Source organism: Falco biarmicus, chromosome 7, assembly GCF_023638135.1.
Source record: "Falco biarmicus isolate bFalBia1 chromosome 7, bFalBia1.pri, whole genome shotgun sequence".
Classification (NCBI taxonomy): Eukaryota; Metazoa; Chordata; class Aves; order Falconiformes; family Falconidae; genus Falco; species Falco biarmicus.
In genome coordinates, this window is record NC_079294.1 from 46,030,379 (window position 1) to 46,047,217 (window position 16,839).

Below are 16,839 nucleotides of genomic sequence, written 5' to 3' on the forward strand. Positions count from 1 at the left end.
CCATTACAACCTTTTTACAAATAAATTTTTCATACAGTCCTCTATAACTCCTCTACAAACACCATGCGGCTGTGCTTGGCTCGGGCACCCGACAACTTCAACGTGCGGGCCTGTAAGTGGGTGCTGGCAGGGTGTCACGCAGGACGGGGCAGAGGGGGGAGTCCTGCGCCCACCTTATCCCTCTGCTCCTCCCCAGTCAGTATTGGAGACTACATCCAGGCTGTGCTGGACAGAAACCTGGCAGAGAACATCTCCCGTGTCCTCTACCCCAATGACAACATGAGTCACGACGCAGGGTGGCTGTCCCTGCCTTAGGGATGGCTGCAGAGCGCCCAGAGTGTGCAGTGGAGCAGACCCTCTTGCCAGGATGCTGCAGAGATGCTTAGATGCTTTGGATTGTGTTTCAAGCCACCTGTAATGCTTGGATGGGGATTGCTGCCTCCCACCAGCGCTGCCCAGGGCTGCAGCAGAGGCGAGTCTGTTCCTGGGCAAATCTGTGCTCAGCAGAGGGAGGGAGTGGGGATGAGCATGACCTGGGGGGTAACGGGGGGAGATAGTGAAGGGTGGCTGCCCTGGCTCGGCAGCCTGTTTTGGGCAGGTCCTGATGGGGTTTTTCCCCGTTTAATCCTACCCCAGCCTTCCCGGCTGGAGAGGAGAGCTGGGGGTGTCACAGCTCCGGGGGGGGGGGCGGGGCGCAGGGAAGAGGTTGCCTCCTACAGATCTTCTTTGGCAGACCAGCAGGTTGATGTTCTGTGCTGCATGAACAGTGGCTCTAAGTCTTGTCTTAGAAATAGCTCCTAGGTGTTACATCCCCTACGGCTTCCCTTCCCGTTGCCCCGGTACCTCTCCTTCCAGCTGGAATTTAAGCTGCGTGTGTACCAGCACATCTCAAACCCCTGTGCTGAATTCGGGAAAGCAAGATGATGTTGGGGTTAGAGTTGCTGCCAAAACTATTGCTGGGGGCTTGCACCGTGCCGTGGGGTGGATGTGTACCAGCGTGGGTCCCCACACAGCAGGGAGCCCCGGGAAGGTACAGGCGTGCCTGGGCAGCACAGTGCAATCCCTCAGCACCCCACTCCTCTGCTCACAGTTCTTCGAGGGGAAGGAGCTGTGGCTGAAGCAAGAGTACTTTGTCATGGCTGCCACCCTCCGGGTCATCACATGCTGCTTCAAAGCATCCAAATTTGGGAGTATGGACAGCATCTGAACTGTGTTTGATTCCTTCCCTGACCAGTTATGAGCCAGGGATGGTCCGACATATGCCTTGGAGCTCGTTTTGATGCCTCTCAGATATACACCCAGGGCTGGGGAGGTTTTGTGGACCCTCCATGAATGCCTGTGCCCAACTGACTTGGGAAGTGGGATGCCCACATGTCCCCCACTCATCCCCACTGTCACCCCTGCTCTCCCCGCAGGTTGCCATCCAGCTGAATGGCACACACCCCGCCATGGCCATCCCTGAGCTGATGAGGGTTTTTGTGGACATCGAGAAGCTGCCATGGAACAAGGTAAGGAGACCCAACCTGGCCCGTGGGTGCCCTCTGCTTGCACCACCCTCCTGCAGCTGGGGGTCTGGGGACCCAGTCCTGTAGCTGCTGGTGTCCTGGGGAGCAATGTGGGGCAGTCAGGTTGGGTTTAACCAGCATGGACTTGGAGGTGCTTCTGGCCACAGTGGGAGGACCATGTGTGGGTGCCAGCTTTCCCCCTCGCTGCTCACCACTGGCTCTCCCTGCCAGGCAGGCCTGAGACATCACCAAATGGACCTTTGCCTACACCAACCACACAGTGCTTCCCGAAGCCCTGGAACGCTGGCTGGTGGACCTGGTGGAGAAGCTGCTCCCCAGACACTTGCAGATCATCTACGAGATCTGATCATCCAGAGGCACCTGGATGTGAATGCCTTGGGGCAACCTAGGAGCCCTCTCTGGAGAGGGGGATGGGGATGGCATGCATTGTACCATTGGGATTAGGGGGATGCACAAACTGGTAATGTCAGGTGTGTGGCTGGGTGGTTCTGGCTGCTATTTCAGGAGGCTGGGGTGTAGGAAAGCCCTTTCTCACCAGCACATTGCCATCCTGCAGCTGGTGGCTGTTTTAAAGGCTTCACCCATTGCTCCAAGGACTTACCGGTTGGCATTGCCTTGCTCCCTAAATGCTAAATTCATCCTGGAGAAGGATGAGGTTGGGGTACGAGGGAGATGATGGTTTAGCCTCCTGGTCTGGCAGCACGAGGCTTTTGCCAAAGTGGCCCCCTTAACCAAGCGTGTGCTCACAAGCCCCTCTCCACAGGGGCTGGCGTGTCCTTCTGTCCAGAGGCACCCATGCGGGGGGAGGGCACCCTTTGGAAAGGGTTTGCACAGTCACTCTGCAGTAAAAGCCACCGCTCTGGTTTGTGTGAAACGCACTGGGGACATTGGGAACCGTTGCGTGGGACATCGCTGAACACCAGCACCCCTCACCTCTCTGGCCTCCACTGGCAGTACATCACATCCCTCTTCCCTAACAACGTGGACTATCTGCGGAGGATGTCCCTGATAGAAGAGGGGGGCACCAAGAGGATCAACATGGCTCATCTCTGCATCGTTGGCTCCCACGCTGTCAACGGCATGGCAAAGATCCACTCCGAAATAGTCAAGGCTCAAGTGTAAGTGCGGGGAGGGAGGTGGTGGTGGATCACCCTCAGCTTGGAAATGTGGTGGTGCCAGGTAGGGGAGCCTGAAGCTGTCCCCTCCTCATCCTCACAGCTTCAGGGACTTTGCAGCGTTGGAGCAGAGAAGTTTCAGAACAAGACCAACGGCATCATCCCGCGGCACTGGCTCCTGCTCTGCAACCCGGGGCTGGCAGAGCTCATTGCAGAGGTGATGGCATGGGGGCAGTGCGATGGCCCCTGACCCTTCCCAACCCCAGGGATGTTGCTACTGGGGATGCTGCTTCAACCTCAGCCATTTACATCTTCTAAATGTTCAAGCTCTACTTGGATCTTACCCGAGATCCAGCCACTTTCCAAGCACGGCTGGCTTTGCTGGGCAGGAGCAGCATGCTGGATGAAGGTGGCCACCCCCGTCCCGCCATCAGCATGTGCCTGTGCTCCTTTTGCAGAAAACAGGGGAGGACTATGTGTGGGACCTGAGCCAGCTGACAAAGCTGCACGAGTCTGTGGACGATGACCTCTTCATCTGGGATGTTGCTGACGTGAAGCAGGTGAGGGGACGCGGGCAGGGGGGGATGCGGGCAGGGGGACGCAGGCTGGGGGCTGACATGCTTCCTGCGCCCTCACCCAGGAGAACAAGGTGAAGTTCGCGCTGTACCTGAAGAAGGAGTACAAAGTGAAGATCAACCTTTCCTCCATGTTCGACCTGCACGTGAAGAGGATCCACGAGTACAAGCGGCAGCTGATGAACTGCCTGCATATCATCACCATGTACAACCGTAAGCCACCGTGCACCCCGAGGGGACAGGCTGCCCTGGGAGTGCATGAGCATCCCTATCCCCTGGGGCTGCAGCTAAAACAGAGGGTGACACCACGCTGCTGTCTTCTCCAGGCATCAGGAGGGATCCTGCAAAGCTGTTCGTGCCAAGGACAGTGATCACTGGGGGCAAGGTAAGTGGGGTCAGGAGTTTTAAGGCATTTTGGACTAAGTCCTTGAAAACATTATAGGGAATTTGGGTACAGATGTCTCATGGGGCCATATCTGTGAAGCTTTCCAGGGAGTGCTGGGGGAGCACTTGTTGGCTTCAACCCAAGCAAGGCACCAAGTTCTTGGGGGGCTTGCACAACCATACACTGCCTGTGGTTACACAAGCTACCGAAAATCTGGTGGTGTGACACATGGCTTGGATGAGATGATGGGGGCAGGGCTGAGTGGGTGCCCGTCGGAGCTGGGTGCACCTCACCTGCCCCTGGTGCCCGTCCTCCAGGCTCACCCCTGGCTTTTCTCCTAGGCTGCTCCAGGGTATCACATGGCTAAAATGATCATCAAGCTCATTAATTCTGTGGGTCATGTGGTGAACAACAACCCCATTGTGGGGAGGAAGCTGAAGGTCATCTTCCTGGAGAACTACAGGGTCTCACTGGCAGAGAAAGGTAGCCCACGTGGGGCACACTGTGGGGAGGGGATATCCGCCCCATGGCTCCATCCCTGCAAGACAGCAGATCTAATGTCCTTTGGCATGGCACAAACCCAGAGCTGGTCACCACGAGCCCCTTGTCCATGTGCTTTTCTGGCAGCAATGCCTGCTACCAACCTGTCCGAGCAGATCTCCACAGTGGGCACTGAGGCATCAGGTACAGGGAACATGAAGTTCATGCTGAATGGGGCTCTCACCATCGGCATCATGGATGGAGCCAAAGTGGAAATGGCCAAGGAGGCTGGAGAAGAAAACCTGTTCACCTTTGGCATGAGGGTAGAGCACGTCATGGAGCTGGACAGGGAAGGGTGAGGGCTGGGGATGCCATGGGGGTGCCACCACCGTGGCAGCACCATCTCATATTGACCCTTCTCCACCAGGTACAATGCCCAGAAGTACTACAACCAGCTCCCTGAGCTGAAGCAACCCACTGACCAGATTAAGAGTGGCTTCTCCCTACATGAACCTGACTTCTTCAAAGAGTCAACATGCTCTTCCACCACAACAGGTGAGGCCTAGGATGCCATTCATCCTCTTGGTTGGGTCTCTCCACCAAAGTCCTGGTGCCCGTGTGGAGCAGCCCACTGCACCAACCATCCACCCTCTGGCTGGTAAGGTCCCATTTGTCTGGCCCTGACGTTGTGCACCTGGACGAGCAATCGATGCTCCATGGGCACACAGGGCTGTCCGTGTACGGCACGTTGCAGTCGCCACATTAAAGCCTGTGGTACAGTAAGGCCAAGATGAATTTGGGTGCGCAGCCCTCGCCAGACGATAGATGCCTTTAGGTATCTCAAGGGCTTTCCTGGCCAGAGCACTAAGCACCCAAGGGTGTGAAAAAGAGAGAAATGTTTTCCCGATGAGTTGACACACAGTGTGCCCTGGCAGGGCACCCATCCAGCCCGTGCCACAGCACCTACAGGGCTTGCAGGGCCCTGAGCAAACGGGGCTGGGGGGGGATGAATTCACCTGAAGCATCTGTGTTGGGGGGAGCCCCAGACCTGCAGCCCCAGCCCCATGTGCTGAGCCCACCGGCCACCGCCGTGCTCCCACCTCTGCACTGCTGTTCTTGCTGACTCCTCCTTTCTTCGCTGCTACAGGTTTAGGTTTGCAGACTATGAGGCTTGTGTCAAATGCCAGGAGAAGGTCAGCGAGCTGTACCTGGTGAGTGCCAGCCTGGGGACAAGGCAGGGGAGCTGTGACAGGGCACAACAACCCATCCTGGTGACAGGGTCTGGTGGGGCTGTGTACATAGATGGGTTCCTAGCAAGGAGGTTCCTGGCTGTGCTGCTGCAGGGGGTCCCTGGTTGAAAGCTGGGCTTGGGGCCAAGGTGCCACCCATGGGTGCAAGCCTCCAGCCACACTGTCCCACACTTCTCCTTGCAGAACTCCAAGGCATGGACCAAGATAGTCATCAAGAACATCACAGCGGCTGGCAAGTTCTCCAGCGACCACACCATCAAGGAGTATGCCCAGGACATCTGGCACGTGGAGCCCTCTGACCTGAAGATTCCGCCACCCAACGAGCCCCAGGATGCAGCTGAGGACAAGACCCCCAGAGGCACGGCAGCGTAGGGGCACAGAGCTGCTGCCAGCCGGAGCCAGGGGACACCAGCCCACGTGCTGTAAAGTTGTCTCTGCCATCTAGTCTCTGTGTTGCTGCTGCTGGCTTTCCGACAGACAGGGAAGGGGGGAAATTTTTCTAACATCGGTGCTGTGCAGAAAGCAAAACCGTATCGCCCTGTTGCTTGCATAGGTGCTAAAAAGAAAAGTGCCATTGGAGTCCAAGGGGCTGTTTACTGAAGTTTAAAATGAGGGACTGAGCTCACCTGCACCAACGCTGACACAGAAAGTGGGTGGACGGGGTGAGCTGCTGGGGCTCGGCCAGCAGAGCTGGACACAACTGTCTGGGCCCTCCCAGGTGATGCTGAAACAGGACTTTGGGGTGCAGCTCTCGCTAGTCCTCAGGCATCAGTGCCAGGGGGGTTAGGTGGTGTTTGTAGACAGGCCCATGTACCCCCAGCACTGCCCCATGTGATGCTCCCAGTCACAGCTCGCATGGTCCTGCCCCAGGAGCAGCAGTACCTCCATCCCCCGAGTAACCTGCAGCATCCTCGAGGCAGTGGGCAAATTAGGAAGTTTCTCAGTAGTTTTTATTACAGCAGTAATTTCAGTGCCACGAGGGGTTCCTGGTGGCGGTTTGAGGCAGTGCTTGTGGTTGCTGCTGCACGCGGCAGGTGGCATCACTAAATGTCCAAGAAGTTTCTGCAACAAGATGCTGTATCACTGATCATCCTGTCCTGCCCGAGAGCTGGATTTCAGGAGCAACTGGAGCTCAAAACTCGATGTTAGCAAACACCGGAGGGAGGGGAGGGAGCAGGGGGAAGGCAACCCCACGGTTGCAGCAGGGGAGGAGGATTCATCAGCGGAATAAGCGGCCAAGGCTCATTCTCTGCCCCCCCCATTTCTGCAGAGCAGCACCTACTTCACCAGGGTGGGCAGCTCCAGGCTGAATGAGATGTAGTTGTGGCCCAGGCCTAGCTTCTTGGGAAAGGTAATGAACTTCACCTTGGTTTTGTCCTTGTAGGTGCTGTGAGCAGTCTCAAAGAGCTGCCACAGGATGGGAGCGCCATTAGTGGCATGTGCAGGGGATCTCAAACCCCCTCTTGGCACCCTGGGGCTGAGCACCCCCTCTCCAGCCATTTCAGCCCTCTGAAAGCAGGCTCCATGCCCCCCTCAAAGCCCATGTGGTGGCAGAGGTCCTCACCTTGTGGCCCAGGTGCAGAGGTAGGACAGCATCATCTTCTGCATGCAGAATGAGGAGCGGGCAGGTCAGCACCTTCACACTGTGGGCAGCAAGCACAGCACCGAGGAGTCACCCTAGAGCCGACAGACCTGTGGGAGTCTCCCCATCTCCTGCTAACAGTCCCACAGCATTCCTGACCCCCACCAGCACTGCCCTTCAGAGCATCCCAGCTCATCAGCAGCTAAGGGCAGCTGCTGAACCACTGCAGGGTGATGCCCTCGCTGCTTGCCCCAGCATGGCAGCACCAAGCACCCTAATAACCCTAAACCCCTGTTATGGGGTGCTCAGGCTTGAAAGGTGCCCATGAGCCAGGTGGCTTTTAGCCAAGGCTACTGTGGCATGTGTGCCACAGCGTGGGTGGGACCCAAGTGTGTAATGCTCAAAAAAAGGGTGGTGGCTCGTGGACTTTGCTTAATAATGGTACTACCTGAAATTATCCAAATAAAAAGCCACTTTTAAAGCATGAGGAAGCTGGACAAACACAAACAAGAGCAAATAAGGTATTTCACAGGGCTTGAAGCAACCTGGGCTAGTGGAAGTTGTTCCTGCCCGTGGCAGGGGGACTGGAACTAGATGGTCTTTAAGGTCCCTTTCAACGCAAAGCGTTCCATGATTCTATGTCCAACCCGTTCATCCACAGCCAGGTGGTCCCAACATCATCCCCGCAGCCCCATGGGGACAGCTGTGCCCCTTCACACCAGGCACTCACTTCTTGTCACTGCAGAAGAACATGTTGCGCAGAGGCAACAAGTCCAGGATGAAGTACTCACAACCTGGGAACTGGCGGTAGATCTGCCAGGGAGAGAGTTGCAGGGGTGCTGAGCCGTGGCTGTGGTTGATGCACCCTGCCCCTGCAAGGGGGGGAAGACCCAGGCAGCTGGGGCTGCCACTGCTGGGGGACCTCATAGGCAGAACCCCCCCACTCATCACCGCTGGGGGACCCCACGGGCAGAGTCCCTCACTCATCACTTCTGGGGAGCCCCACAGGCAGAGCCCCTGGGCTCACCTTGCTGACGGGGATGTGGGCAGCTGCCTCGCGGATGCTGGGGTACAGTGACTCCAGGACAACAGCGTCAACTTGGACCCCTCAAGCCAGAGTGGGGCAAGAGCAGGTAAGACCGGGGTGGTGGTGGGGGGTGGGGGGGAGCTGCCACCCCCCCCTAAGACTGCTGCCATGCTCACATCCCAGGCAGCAGTTATGAGACCAAGATGCCCCTGTCCCACTAAGGAGGATGGGGACAGCCACTTGTCCCCACCACTGGTACCAAGCCTGATGCTCAAGCAGAGAGTGATGGGGCTCCCCAATGACTCTGTGCCTCCAAAATCTGATCAGGGATGTGCAGAGCCCCAGGGAACACCACATGGGGCCAATGCAGCTACACTGGTTCTCACCTCACTCCTCCTGCAGTTTCCTTGCCACATTTGTGGCAATTCTGTGAAAAGAAAGGTGACAGTGAGGGGGAGCAGCCACGATGCCTCGGCAGGGTGCACAGCACTCTCACACCCCAGCCTTGCCTGCTGGGTTTTGTTTTGCAAGTGCCTCTGCTGAGGAGCTGCTCTAACCCCTTGCTCCATCCCTGGGTGGCACCGGTCTGGCAGCAGCATCACAGCCCGAGGACCAGCTGTGGGCTCTGGTGTCAGTTGGGACCCACAAGGTGTGTCCCCCTTGCCCAGCCCCTCACCTGCCCTGTCCCCAAGGAGTGTCCCCAGAAGAGGATGCTGCTGTTCCCGCTTTGTGCTCTGGCCCAGTCACAGAGTGCCAGGACATCCGTGATGAAGCCACTCTCCCTGGGGTGCCTGCTGGAGCCCCCATAGCCTGTGGGGGACATGGCTCGGTGTCATGACCCTGGCAGGCACCAGCCCCAGGGGGTCTCTCAGCAAGAGGCAGGGGCGTGACTTTACCTCTGTAGTCAAAAGCCAGGATGTGGAAGTCAGCACCCCCCCCCGCCCCCGTCTGTCAGTGGAGCGGCACCGTGTTATGTCCAGGGGCAGGGCAGTGGATGCACCCCAGGTCCCCCCAGCATGGCTGGGATCATTCTGCCCAGGGTCCGTCTTGGGTCCCCAGAGCCAGTGTGGGGACCCCAGCAGATCCCAGTCCTCCCACAGTGGATCACTTACCTTCAAGAACTGGACACAGTGGCTCACAGCCCTGATGGGGAAAATGAGGTTAGAGCTTGGGGAGGGACCCCCAAGGAGCCCTCCCCTGCAGTGCAGAGGGACCGGGGAGTGTTTCCCCCAGGAGGGGAGTGCTGGGTGCTTTGGGGTGGGTGGGTTTGGACGTTTAACTTTCACCTTTCACCCAAAAGGACTTTCCTTGACTCATGGGGTGAGAAACCACCACAGCAGCCCCAGCCCCACAGCACTGCTGCACCCCGTTTGCTAGTTCTCCCCCCTGTGCCAAGATGCTGCAGGAGAGCAGCCGTTGTCCCCTGGGGGAGGCACAGTAGGGGGTCCCAGCCCCACAGCAGCGCTCATGGGTACTTGCCTGGTCCCCTCACAGCCGTGCAGGTAGATGATGACAGGGTGAGCATCAGCAAGTGCCTCCTCATACCAGCGCTGGTCCTTGCCCCGTGCTTCAGCCCCTCTGCTGCTTGGCACCGCGAGCCTGGGGGGGCAGAGCGGGGTTACCCCAGTTTAGGCAGGATGCTGGTGTAGCCACACAGCTGTGCCCGCCTGGGATGCTGAGGCTGCCCCACTCACCAGATGCCAACCGTGGTATCTGCCTTGGTGGTGAGGTACAGGCTGATGGTGTTGTTCAGCCGCAGCTCTAGCCACCGAAAGTCCACAAAGAAGGGGAAGGCCAGTAATGGAGAAATCACAGCCATCACACGGGCAACCCAGGAACCCTCATACCCAGCTGCTTTTATGCATTTTTTCCAAAGCAACATGTTACTGTTTCTAAATTATTTGACTAGAAGCCAAGTGCTGTGTTAGGGCCAACCCAGGGAGCAGGTAGGTGAGCACAGCCTTCTGCTGCCTCCTCCCACCCAGATTTCCAGCCCCACTGACACTGCGCGCGCCCACATGGGTTGTAACTTCAGGTGGTGAACAGGGTTCGTGGCACCATGTTACTACAGCTTGCAAAACACAAGGCACCAACAGGAACGGTCGCTCCGTGCCTCCTCTGCAAGCCCATGGCAGGCGGGGGCTCAGATGGGGGCTGTCCTGGTGCTGGTGCTGCCCAGGCACTGGGTGCAGCCATACTCCTGTTTTTGGGGACCCCTCGCAGCCCCCTGCCCACTGAATCCTGGGGAGGGGTGGGGGCGCCTCTCCCATTTGGGACAGCCCCAGAGCACTCACAGAAGTTCAGGTATACAAATGTGGTGAGCAAGACGGGGAAGAGGCAGATGAGGAGGGCACAGAGATGTAGATGAGAAGCAGGTGCAGGAGGAGGATGTGCAGCTGGGGATACCAGGCCAGCCAGCCCCTGCAAGGAAGGCACCTGGTTAGCATGTCCCCTCCTGTCCCAAGGGCGCTGGGGCATGGTGGAGCAGGATCCCCATTCCCAACCCCAGTTGTGATGGCTGGGTAAAGCGGGTTTTCCCCTGCAAGGACCTGAGGCTGCCGTTTGTGTCCCCCCTGGGACCGGGACCTGACGCCCCATGTCAGGATTGTGTTTAGCTTTGGGGATGGAGCCAAGGTGTCAGAGCAGCCCTGCTGTGACACAGTGTCACAAGAGGCCACAATCCAGTCCCCCGCAACCTCCCACGGGACACGGGCACGTGGGAAGGGCCAGGCCCGTGCCAGCACCAGGAGCTCCAAGCCAAACCGGCAATAAGGAGCAATCGATACTCTGCGGCAACACCCTGAGCCGTGGCTGGTGAGACACGGTCATGGCAGTGCCCCCCAGCCTGGCACTGTGAGCCTCTGCAATTCCCCAGGGACAAGGAGGAAAGCCAGGAAAGGGGCTCCGGGGAGCCCACAGTACTGCAGGAGAAACTAGTCCCCAGAGTGATGTCCCCCAGTGCCACCAGAATAGGATGGGGAGTGTGGCCATCTCTGACAGCAGCCTGCACTGGAGGTCTGGGGAGCACATCCGGCCACCCTGGGCCGTGCCCCCTGCACCAAGCCACCCACCACCCCCAGCCTCTGAGAGGGAAGGGAAAGCCAAGAGCCGCAGCTTGCCCAGCATCAGCATCTCTCACAGGCTGAACATGCCAGGTGATGGGGAAACTAGTCCGGGCACCGGGGGATTTAGGGCAGAGGTTTCTGACAGGCCTCCAAGCCCAGCTTGCTCCCTGCCAGCACATGCCCGGGGTCAGAAGAGGATTTAGCCCATTGCCTGCCCTGGGGAGTGCGGCAAGACACTAAGGAAGGGTTGCAAAGGGGATGCCAGGGCAGGATGGCACGGTCCCCCGGGGAACAGGCACCCTTCCCGGGGGGATGCAGGGTGACATGAGCCATGCTGGAGCCACAGGGAGCTCCTCAAACCCCAGCCGCCCCCCTGAGACTTTGTTCTGAGCAGCCCCACCATACACTGGCAGCGACAGGCCAGCGATGCCCTCGCTGACGCCGCAGTTAATTATTAGGTGCTGCCCTCAGTCGACACCTAATACTCAAGATCAGAGGGGAGCACTCACACCCACCCTTGCAAAATACCTGCTGCAGGTGAGCACTGACGGGCCTGGACCCATGGGGACGTGTCCACCGAGGGGCATCTCTGACAGCTGGCATAGCAACAGGCCACCACTTGGCTTCATGGGGACAGCAAGGTGACATGGAGACATAGCCACACTGTGGCATCACGAGGTGGTGGTGGGGGGGCATGGCCATAGTGTGGGATCACAGCTGGGGCAGGGTGACATGGGGACATGGCCACAGTATGGGATCATGGCCGTGGCACAGTGACATGGCCATGGCAAGGCGAAAGGCACAGGGTCATTGCCCCAGCCAGGTGACAAGGCCATGGTGCGGGGACACAGAGGCAAGGCCACAGCATAGGATAATGGACTCAGCTCGGCAGCACGGCTGCGGCAGAAGGACAGACGTACGGCACAGGGACCGCAGCGCTGGCACACGTTCACTGGAGCCACGGCCAGGGGACAGGGGCACCCGGCGGACACCGCAAGGGGACGGCGACACGGTCCCGGGGAGCGCCCGGCAGCGCCCCCACACCGGCCCGGCAGCCCAGACTGCCCGCACCGCGGCGGGTACTCACCGCTGCCGCCGGCCCGCGTCGGCCCTGCCCTCCGCTCGGGCGCTGTCGCCGTCCCCATCCCGATCCCGATGCCGGTCCCCGCCGCGCCGCTCGCCGCACCGCCCGGCCGCGCCGCCGCCCAGCCACGCCCACTCGCTAAGCCCCGCCCGCCCTGCCCACCCTGCCCACCCTGCCCACTGACAGCCGCACTCTAGCCCGCAGGCCACGCCCCCTCCCCGCCCCTTTGAGCCGCGGGGGCGGGGCTGTGGCCGCCCATGTGCTGCCGCCGCGCCCCCGCCGGGGGTCGGGGATCCAGCGGGGCCGCAGCTCCCTGTGTCCCCCCCGGGCCGGGCCAGGGCGAGCTCGGGGCCGGCAGCAAGGTGACACGCCGGGACAACCAGCCTTACCGGGGCAAGGAGCACACGAGGAAAGCTTCCCGGTTATAAAAAAAATATTTTTTTTTTAAGAAATCTTGCAGGTTGTAAAAAAATTAATTATTTTTAAAGAAAAAAATGTTAAAAAGCAAACCTAGTGTCCCAGGGCTTCAGCTGGAGGGGTAGAAACCTGCCGCTGGTTCCCGTCCCAGCTGCAGCTCTGTCAGGCTGAGTCAGCTGGAACTTTTCAGGCTGAAACTTCCCACCAAGAAAGAAATATCCCAGTTTTACCAGTATTCCCCAGGAATCTCTGCCTGGCGCAGGAGGCTGCGCTGCCTGGACACAGGCACACATGGCTGGGCCACCACCGCCAGGCCTGCTGACAGGCCCATGGCCAAGGGCTGTAAATAGTAAATAGGCTGCCGCTGGGCTGGCGGGCAGCCCCTTCTGCAGGGGGCAGCCAGCCCCCCCTGTGCTTTCAGGCTGCTCTTACCCCACCTGCACCCCAAAGCAAGGCCTGCGCTCCTTGCCCTGAGTTCACCGCACACACCAGCCCAGCCCCAGGGCCACCAGGTGGGCCATGAGGGTGGGACAAGCTGGGGAGGCCAGAACTGTGGCCCTGCAGCCCTTCGGCACCCATGGCAAGGTACCTGGGGGGGCTTGGCAGGTGCTTATGTGTTGCTCTGTGAATCCATATGGTTTATGCGGATGCAGCCTGTGCCAGCCCTGAATGCAAAGCCAAACAGGTCCGGTCAAACCGAGGCAGTGGGCAGGCAGATGCGCGTTCCCCATCAGCAGATGTTGCAGTAAGGTGGCACAAGCCAGCCACAAGCTGCTCTTCCCCTGCCACAGGGGCAGGAGGACAGCGGGAGCAACCAGCAGATCTGACTGATTTTACACACAAGAGCCTTTTCCTTCCATCCCCAATTTTTCTCCATTCCCAGCTGGTGTTGCGGGAGCAGCTGGGGCACATGGGACCGCATTGGCTGAAGATGATGGGAGATGGTCCCCAGCGCCTCTGCTTTGCTGCCCGCAGGGATGTGCAGGGTGCGGCCAGCACAGCCTGCAGAGGCTTTATTTGGCAGCAAGAGCTGGAAGGGATTGGCACAGAGGTACAGCAGATCCCTGGCAGTGCTCAAGGCCATGCTGGAAGGAGCTTGGAGCAACCTGATCTAGTGGAAGGTGTCCCTGCCCATGGCAGGGAATTGGAACTAGATGATCTTGAAGGTCCCTTCCCACCCAAACCATTGCATGATTCTATGCTCCAACAAAGCAACGTGTTCACCAGGATGGAGCAGCCACGTAAATGCTTCTTGTTGTAAGGAGCCAGCGCAGCAAACGTAGCAAACTTGAGGGTCTCCTGGGCTGGAGGGAAAAATCCTACAACTGAAAGGGTGTGCAGGATCAGGCCCAAGCGGTGGTGGTGGAAATGCGATTTGTACCGCGGAGATTGGACGGGCGATGGCAGCAACGAGCCACAGCCGAGGAGGCACCGCACCGCTGGGCTCAGCACCGCTCGCCATTGTCTTATGCAAAAAAAATCCAAGTTTGGGCTTATTTCATTCCAAACTTCTCCCCACACCAGCTGTGAGACAAGGAGGGTTCTGGCTGCTTTCTCCTCCTGCGTCTTTTCCTAAATGCCCCCTTTGTTTATTTTTTGATTTTTTTTTTTTTATTTTACCTTATTTTTGCTGATTTTTTTTGCTGGTTTATCGCCCTGCTTCCCCCTGGGCCGGCAGGAGGTGGGGATGACGGTGCTTTGCCCCGCACAGCACAGTGGGAGGAGACCCCTGGAAGGCAGGGGCAGCTCTCGGCTCTCCCCCAGCTCCCCGGGCTGCAGCCAGACCTTTCCTTGCCCCAGCAGAACAAAGCCCCCCATTGTGCAGGGGCAATGGGAAGGAAAGCATGACAGGGCAGTGAGAGCCATGCCGGGAGGGTGTTTCTGCAGGGACCAGGCACCCACAGCCTCACAGAGGGGTCACCCACTGCCTGCGCAGGCGCCCGCGGCCACTGACCCCATTTTCAGGTGGCCCATTGCCAGCCCCAAGCCTGGCTATGGCTCTGGGTCTGGCCCAGCCGTTGGAAGCAGCTCATGGCCGGCAGTCCTGGATTTTCCCACGTGCCCCCTTTTTTTTTTTTTTCATGTAGCGTGTGTCACACGTGACGGCGTGGGCGAGCAGAGGTTTCCTTCCGCCGAGCTTGCTCGGAAAGCCCGCTCGCTGCAAATGCCGTCCTCAAATGCAGCTGCTGCTGGAAGGGAGCTCCAAAAATAGGCTGTCGGGCTCCATGTCTGGCAGGGCTCTGTGGCTCCTTCAAAAACATGCTTTCCTTCTGTGGGAAAAGGGTGGAAAAAATAAAATCAGGATGCCTTTGCTAACAGCCAGTCCTAAAAATGATTCAGGAATTTGTACTGGGGTGACACAGCCCAGCACTGCCGAGCCGGGGGTCTGCGCATCCCTGTGGGTTGGCTGGGGACAGAAGGACACCGAGGATGCTGCTTGTCCCCATCGCCCACCCGGCTGCACACATGCAAACGTGTGGCGAGTCTCTTTGTTGGGTGACGGCAAGGATTTTTCAGGGCTGTCACTTGGATTAGGAGGCACCGGTGCTGTCGCGGCGAGGAGGAGGGTGAGGGGGATAAAGGTCCTGGCACTTGCCGGGCTCACAACAAAACAAAGCACCAGATGGTTTCAACTTCGGCATAATATGCAATGAAAAAGTGTTTGAACCAGGGATGAAAAAGCAAATGCGGAAAGAGAGAAAGAAAAGAAAGAAAAACCCTCAGCAAGTGTCAGGGCAGAAGAAAGCGTTGGAGAAAAATGGCAAATGTTAAAAACCCAAACAAAAAGCCCTCCCCCGGCACAAAGCCAGGGCTGCTAACATCTGTCCAGCAAAGCCTCTCACCGAGGCCCCCTTGTCTTTAAAGTCACCTTTCCTCACCTCCATCATTGCAGGGGCATGGCCCCAGCCCTGCACAGGGCTCTGCTCGATGCTGGGGGACCCGCTGGGCTCCCCTACATCCCCCAGCGCTGGCACTGGGGCGGCTGGCAGCGACATGCCAAGCGGATGCCAAGCAGCACAGCTACCCCAGCTGCTGCAGCGAGCTAAATATTTTATTACGCTTTTTAGCTCACGTGTGATGTCCCAGGTGTCCCTGTCGCAGGCGGTGGGACTGGGTGGCAACGCCCCCCATGTCTCCACTGCAGGGTCTCGTGGGGTTTTAAGCCTGGGTTCCTATCGAAGCGAGGCTTATGCCACCCACCCTATGTCCATGCGCCTGGGTTTTGTTTCCCTTGCTCCTCCCACATAAAAGTATTTTGAACCTGCAGACCCATTTCAAGGTCACCTTAAAAAAAGGGAAGAGGGCTTAAAAGCAAATTACATCCCTAGCATTTTTGTAAAGAAAAAAAAAAAGACATGGCAAAATAAGCCCATGCAATTGCATCAGAGCAGATTGCAGTGTGAGCTGAACCCCTTATTAGCCACTGGAGAGTCCACAAGCCACAAGCCTCGGGGACTGCCAGGCTCAGCCTGTGCCTGCTGGCGCTGAGCAGGCGTGTGGGCGGCCGATGGCTCCAGCCTCTAATGAAGGCTGCCCGCATTTAAGTGAGGCTTGGAGTTCTGGTGGTGCCCATGGGTGGGGTGTCAGCACCCCATACCCCCCCCGGCAGGACAGTTGGCAGAAGGTGACCCCCCCCGGTCATGCCCCCCACCAAAGGCTGTGGGGGGCACAGGCCGGTTGGTGTGCTGAGCCACCGTGGGTGCTGGGTGGAGTAGAAGGGCTGGGTACTACGAGGTGCAGCGTGAGCCCTGCAGCACGGCCATGGAGGGTGCCGACGCCGCAGGCCCTGGGATGGCAGGGAGCTGGGGTGCCATGTCCCCAGGGTGGGGAACAGTGGGGTGACACAGTGCTGTGACCTTCAGACATGGGGCGTCCCAGGTGACGTGCCATTGTTTTTTTGGGACAATGAGGAGCTGCAGGGCCATGTCCCCAGGGATGCAGGACAGTGGGGAGCCAGAGTGATGCCACCCAGGGTGTGGGATGGTAGGAACCAAGGTGATGACATGCGGGGGACAGGGCAGAGGGGGGCTGGGGTGATGCCACCCTGGGGTGCAGGACAGTGGGGAGCCAGGGTGGTGCCACCCTGGGGTGTGGGATGACAGGAACCAAGGTGATGCCACCCAGGGAACAGGACAGTGGGGGGTTGGTGTGATGCCACCCAGGGATGCAGGAAAGTGCGGGGCTGGGGTGATGCCAGCCGGGGGGGCGCCAGGCCAGACGGGGCCTCGCTGGGGCTGCGGGGCCGCGTAGCGGGCCCCCCGCAGCTGTCCCCGGTTGCGGGGGCGGGGGGGGCGCCGCTGACGCCAGGCGGGGGCGGTCCCGGGCGGTGCCA

General features: G+C 58.9%; 2 protein-coding genes across 2 annotated transcripts; one reads left to right on the forward strand and one right to left on the reverse strand.

Moving 5' to 3' along the window:
- The first annotated feature begins 673 nt into the window (after positions 1-673).
- Positions 674-5,916, forward strand: LOC130152915 (glycogen phosphorylase, liver form-like). Its single transcript, XM_056347175.1, is given in 12 exon segments — positions 674-2,644; positions 2,745-2,767; positions 2,770-2,875; positions 2,997-3,201; positions 3,282-3,429; positions 3,543-3,601; positions 3,943-4,084; positions 4,229-4,436; positions 4,509-4,606; positions 4,609-4,636; positions 5,229-5,292; positions 5,515-5,916. Coding segments are annotated over 12 exon segments (1,593 nt in total). The 5' UTR covers positions 674-2,321; the 3' UTR covers positions 5,704-5,916.
- A 347-nt stretch (positions 5,917-6,263) lies between these two features.
- On the reverse strand, positions 6,264-12,215 carry LOC130152914 (lysophosphatidylserine lipase ABHD12-like). The gene is made up of 8 exons (XM_056347174.1): positions 12,093-12,215; positions 10,235-10,361; positions 9,420-9,539; positions 9,053-9,083; positions 7,644-7,726; positions 6,896-6,974; positions 6,614-6,738; positions 6,264-6,393 (listed from the first exon to the last, which is right to left on the reverse strand). Exons 1-8 carry the CDS (start codon positions 12,148-12,150, stop codon positions 6,375-6,377), a joined length of 642 nt encoding a protein of 213 aa, XP_056203149.1. The 5' UTR covers positions 12,151-12,215; the 3' UTR covers positions 6,264-6,374.
- Between the last annotated feature and the right edge of the window lie 4,624 nt (positions 12,216-16,839).

What these genes read in the sequence shown, in the direction of transcription:
- LOC130152914 (XM_056347174.1), bottom strand. Translation starts at nt 12,150, where the DNA reads ATGGGGACGGCGACAGCGCCCGAGCGGAGGGCAGGGCCGACGCGGGCC. An exon ending in ACTGTGTCCAGTTCTTGAAG is followed by an intron (nt 7,727 to 9,052) that starts GTAAGTGATCCA and finishes TCTCCCTGGCAG; the next exon opens with ATCTACCGCCAGTTCCCAGG. An exon ending in TTCTTCTGCAGTGACAAGAA is followed by an intron (nt 6,975 to 7,643) that starts GTGAGTGCCTGG and finishes TGCTGCCCACAG; the next exon opens with TGTGAAGGTGCTGACCTGCC.